The 5,480-nt window shown below is 53.6% G+C and overlaps 1 protein-coding gene across 1 annotated transcript; it reads right to left on the minus strand.

The window, feature by feature from the left end:
* On the minus strand, positions 3,801–5,242 carry LOC8057893 (protein ALTERED XYLOGLUCAN 4). Its single transcript, XM_002438080.1, has 2 exons — positions 5,007–5,242; positions 3,801–4,923 (listed from the first exon to the last, which is right to left on the minus strand). The coding sequence occupies exons 1-2, from the start codon at positions 5,240–5,242 to the stop codon at positions 3,801–3,803; spliced, it is 1,359 nt and encodes a 452-aa protein (XP_002438125.1).

The raw sequence follows: 5,480 nt of genomic DNA on the forward strand, positions 1-5,480 counted from the left end.
CGCAGACGGGTTTGGACAGGAAACAACCAGGGTTTTTTTGGCTTTTGTGCTCGATGATGACGACGTCTTCTGGCTGTGGGGATCCGGAGGCTGGTACCGGTGCGCTCGTATCTCTCTACATCTACATATATAATGTGTGTTTGGTTCGTTGGTTCATTGTAGCCTGGCCAGGAATCTTAGCCAGGGCACCACAAGTCTGTTTTCAGGGAGCCACTCACGTTTGTTTGGTTGATTGCAGGATGAGCGCGTGTTTGGTTTGTTGTGCAAAGGGCATAGAGTCACCTCTTCCTTCAACTGGTAAGTCTACCTCCTCTCAGTTATTTCATCAAACACCTGGAGCTCGTTCGTTTGCCATTGCTAACACCAATTTTCACTCTCCGTTTCAAATCACCGAGCAGAGGAAACCAAACCGGAAACAGAGAGAGCTACCTCTCGCAGACAAGGCCAGTTAAATATACTAAAAATCAGGAAAATGGAGAGGAAAATTAGAAACTTTTCTGCTCAAGAAGAAACACACGAAGCTAGCTCTAGATCCAGACGGCGGCGGCGCCGACTCGGCTCCAGCAACACCGCTCGGCCTCCTGCAGCACCTCCGGCTGGGCGTCCACCTGCAGCACCTCCAGCAACACTCGGCCTCCTGCAGCACCTCTCGGCCTCCTACAGCACCTCTCGGCGACGCCCGGCGCGGTCACGGTGCTCGGCGAGGCCGCGTCGGCGGAGGACGTGGCGGTGAACGAGCGCGACTACATCGAGCCCGTCCGGTCGCCGCTGCTCTCGCACATCTGCACGGCGCCCGTGTCGTCGGCCCCATCTCCATCGGCAACGGGGTCATCTTCCTCAGAGGCGGTGGCGGCCGGCGGCTGGCGCCTCCGAGCTTCACCAACGGCTGCGCCTTCGAGCCTCGCCTACTCTCCTCTCCAGCAGCCATCCTTGCGCCGCGCTCCTCCGCCCCTCTCGCCGGTATCCATTGCGCCGCGCTCCTCCGCCCCTCTCCTTGCGCCGCGGTCTTTCTGTCGTGGGTGAACGGAAGGAGGGTGAGGAGATGCGAAACGAGGACTTGGCCAAGCCTGGCTTGTGGGAAACGGCCACCCCTCGCGTTTCCAGCAGGCCTGGCTTAGGGGTGGTCGGTGGCCTCCTTGGGCCAGGCTTAGAGGCCTAAACAGGCATCCAAATAAGTCAAGGGTGGCTCTGAGAAGCCTGGTTGGGGCTAAGCCACTCAACCAAACAGGCCTATAGTGCGCCGAGCTCATTGAACTTTGGCAATGGCTGTTGAAACTTTGGCGTGGAGTAAATACTCAACTCGCGTAGATCTGCATCCGTCTCGTCCCTCGTTGAGCAATTAATTTCGTCATAGATATGTCTAGCCAACAACATAGTGTTTTGAAAGATCCCGGCACTTGATTTTTGCTCATGCATTTACAATGTTTTCTAACTATATTTACATTGTCTTATTAAAATATTTATACTAATTTCTTCGGTGTAATCTATTGGACAGAGTAATGTAATTTGGGGGTAACACAACTTTTATTTCTATGGATTGCAGATTTTAGACAAATATATGTCAAGTTGTTCAGAAAAGTTTATAAATTATTTCTATATAATGCATATATCAGAGAAATATATGTCAAATTGTTCATAAATGTCAATGTCAGAGAAGCTCCCGATACTCTATCCAAGTGACTTCGATGGGAAACTGGCGTCAACTACATGGCCCGCACACACCGGCTCTGTGCAGCCATCCTCGGCACGAATGACAGCCTAGTCTTCGTGGCCTCCCTCATAATCGGCGTTGGCACCGACAACGCGATGCACAAGGCCATGTTGGTGTACCGTATGTAGTCGACTACCCGTGTGTTCGGATTGCGGGTTGAAGTGGGATATTCTAGGTTGGATCCTAATGGTACGGTCTGCTTTTTGGTTGATGATCCATGTGGGTTTAGGTCGGACCTAGTAGGAAATATACCTTCAGATGCGGTTGGAGCGGTCCCCTCAATTTGAACGGATGAGCTCGACCTAGATCGACAACTCATCCCCTCCCTTCCTTCGTCGTGACCTTGTGGGCCCAGCTGATCCGCTCCTTCGGCGTCTGGATCTAGGCGAGCAGCGGCCGTGGCAGACGAGCTTGGGCTCAGGGCGGTGGCGGACATGGCAGGCTAGCTCGAGCTTGGGTCGGTGGCGGCCATGGAAGACGAGCTCGGGCTCGAGGCGATGGCGGCCATGGCGAGCGAGCTCAGAGCTCCGGGCAGTGAAGGCCATGGTGGGTGCACTCGGAGCTCGAGACGGTGGCGGCCATGGTGAGCATGGACTCGTGGGGTTGGCGGCAGTCGGTGATGTGCTTGTGGACACAGGCTCGGGCAAGTGGCGGTGCAGGCTTGGGGCAGTGACGGCCATGGTAGGCTCAGCGATGTGTTTTGGCGAGGCCCAGGGAAGAGGATAACATGATGGGAAGAAATGTGAACGGTGTCAAATTGTCATCCATTCTATCTCTCTCAACTCTTCCGACCAAACACAAGATGAGTTCATCTCATCTTAGAAAACTAGGTCGAGCCCAACCCAACCGACCTGGTCGCCAAACCAAATGAATCGAAGGATTTTTGGTGCTACCCCGTACATACTAGGTACCTATACTCTATTGTAACCAGACGTAGACATAGTGATGGATCCATCGGTGGGGCTAGGGGGGCTCTAGCCCCCCCCTACCGCTACTGGACTAGTGGAGTTCCTAGTATTTTTCTTCTAATTTTAAGCACAAATGTATAAGTTATGGTGGGCTAAGACCTTTATTTTTTATGAGATGTTTTCTGAATTTTATCCCTAATTAATGTTTTCAATATAAAACTACTTCGAGCTATTATATTTTTTCTATTATGATGGGTTATAGTAGAGCTAAGTCAATGTAACACTTTTGTTTAGCTCCTCTAAATTTTCTGGCTTCGTCCCTGCGTAGACGCAGCGGCAGACGGCCCTTCGGGCAGCAGAAGGCAGTGGTCAGTGCCAAATCTACAGCAAAAAATGGCTATATCTGTTCCTATTAGAGCAAGTATAATAAAAAGCTGTTAGTAGGTTGTATGCTGAGATGGAAGAGAAAATGAAAAAGAGAAAAAAAAATGAGTTGTAAGTTTACAGCTCAAGAACAAAGAGATTTTATGAGCGAAAGAGGTAGGTTGTAAATGAACAAACAACTACATGAGCTGTCTGACAGTGAGCTGTAAGTATCTATACAACCGGTTAAAGGCTGTACTGTATAATCAAAATGGAGAGCAAGATCTATTCGTCCAGCTACCTCACCACAAGAAACTCAAAAACATGAGAGATTGATAACCGTACTGCTGATCAATTTACGATTCAGCGTCAAATACTGCTGACAGTCAGAAACTCTCAAATAAGCAAGTTGCTACGATTGTGAGATGCAGTAGGTGCCAATACAATAGTGTTGATTAAACCATCTTCTATTCTAGCAAAATTTAGCATAGTTTGGGCATGTTTAGTAGGGCTTATCTCCGGTTGCTCCGAAGGAGAAGCCGTTTTTTTAATAAAAAAAGAAGAGATGCCATAGCCATTTTAAGGAGCCAAGACAGCTCTGGCTATTCGGAAGAAGCTCCTACCTGTTCACTTAACCTTTTATCAACCGAATCGGCCACGGATGGAACAAGTTACGAAGGGGGGAAACAAAAAGGTGCAACAGTACTATGCACACTCTGCAGCATGCATGTATCAACAAATTAAAAAAAAAAAGGTGCATAATCTACACATCTAAGTAGCTAGTGTCGGCGATGTGAATCTCCCATGCATGCATGATTTCACCGCTTGTTCCTGAGGATCTGCTGCAGTATCTCGTTGAAGGTATCGACGGGTCCAGGCAAGCAGAAGTGGACGCAGTCGGACGACATCCACGGCTGCGGGCCGCCGTGCGCGAACGGGTCGCGGTGCATGTAAAGCCCGGGGTGGCCGTCCGGCCTCATGACCGCCAGCTTCGTCACGTCCAGCACCTCCACCCTTGCCCCTGCGCCGCCGCCTGCTGCTTCACCACCAGCGCCATTCCTCGCCCTCGCCGCCTCGACCTCCTCGTAGACGAGCCCGACCAGCTCCATGTCGAGGTGGCGCGGCTCCTTCTCCCCCTCCTTGTACGGCTCCTTCCTCGGGCACATCGTGGTGAGGGTGTTGCCTTCGAAGTGGCCCGGCGAGAAGGTGGCGATCACCACGGTCCGTGGCGCCCGGCCGCCGCCGGAGCTCGTCGTCATCAGCCGGTCCAACGCCATCCGGTACGCCACCTTCATCGGCCAGGCGTAGCCGATGTCCTCCGACGGGTCCAGCTCCCGGTGCGCGTGGTGCCCGATCCGCGCGCTGCCGTTGTAGTAGATGGCGCCGTTCAGCGGCCAGTGCGCGATGGAGAGCACCACGACGTCCATGCCGTCGGCGTCGGCGACCCACCGGTCGTCGAGCGCGTCGAGGTGCACGTGGTTCATGTTCTGCGGCAGGCTGTCGTTCAGCGCCTTGCCCGTGGCCCTGGCGATGAAGGGCGCCCAGTAGAAGGACACCGTCACGTCATGCGCCGGGAACGCGTACCGCCACAGGTTGAACTTGCGCGGGTAGTCCGGGTCCCGGTACACGACGCGGTGCGGGACGCCGGCGCCGCCCACCAGGAGGCAGACCAGGGACTGCGCCTGGTTCCGCGCCATGGAGTCGCCCACGAAGGCCACGTGCTTGCCGCGCACGGACGACAGGAACGCCGCGGCGTCGAACGCCGGCAGCCGGCACCCCGCCGCCGCCGGCTGCCACCGCCAGTCCAGGTACCCCGTGTCCGGCCGCCCGTTGCGGATGCAGTTCTGGCTGTCCTTCACGTCGCACTCCGTGCCGTTGTACCGCCGGCCGTGGCCCGGCGCATACACCCATCTCCCCTCCGTGTAGTTGCAGCTCTCCGGCCTGCATTGTCCAAAGATTAGCAACAAATAAACCATGCATGCATTGAAGATCTAAGTGGTGAATGCAATGCAGCTTTTACGTACCCAGATGAGACGAAGTTGTAGGTGTCGTCGACGTACTGGAGCAGTGGAGACAAGACGGCTTCTTGGGTGCCGGGGGGAGTGCAGCAGAGGACGTGGAGGAGAGCCATGGCGACGAAGCCGCAGACAAGCCAAGCGCAGACGGGTCTGGGCACGAAATACCCATGGTTGCCCTCTCTGGAAGAAGACGATGTCTTCATCTGCTTGTGGGGATGCAGTGGCTCGTGCGCTCCCCTCATCTCGAGCAACCTAGATAGCTGCTAGCTGCCTAGCTCACCACCGGCCAGTTCGATGTACATATAGGATTCAGTGCGTACGTTGACATCGGTCGTCGGATCAATTTACGGCCTTCGTTACGTACGTATGTGGAACACCTGAGTATCTCGTTCCAAGTTAAATAATCAAGTGTTTGTCTTTGAGATTGAGAGATTGTAAACAGTCAGTAGCTGGTAAGGATTCGCGAATCTATACTACTGT

This window comes from Sorghum bicolor, chromosome 10 (genome assembly GCF_000003195.3).
Source record: "Sorghum bicolor cultivar BTx623 chromosome 10, Sorghum_bicolor_NCBIv3, whole genome shotgun sequence".
Lineage (NCBI taxonomy): Eukaryota > Viridiplantae > Streptophyta > Magnoliopsida > Poales > Poaceae > Sorghum > Sorghum bicolor.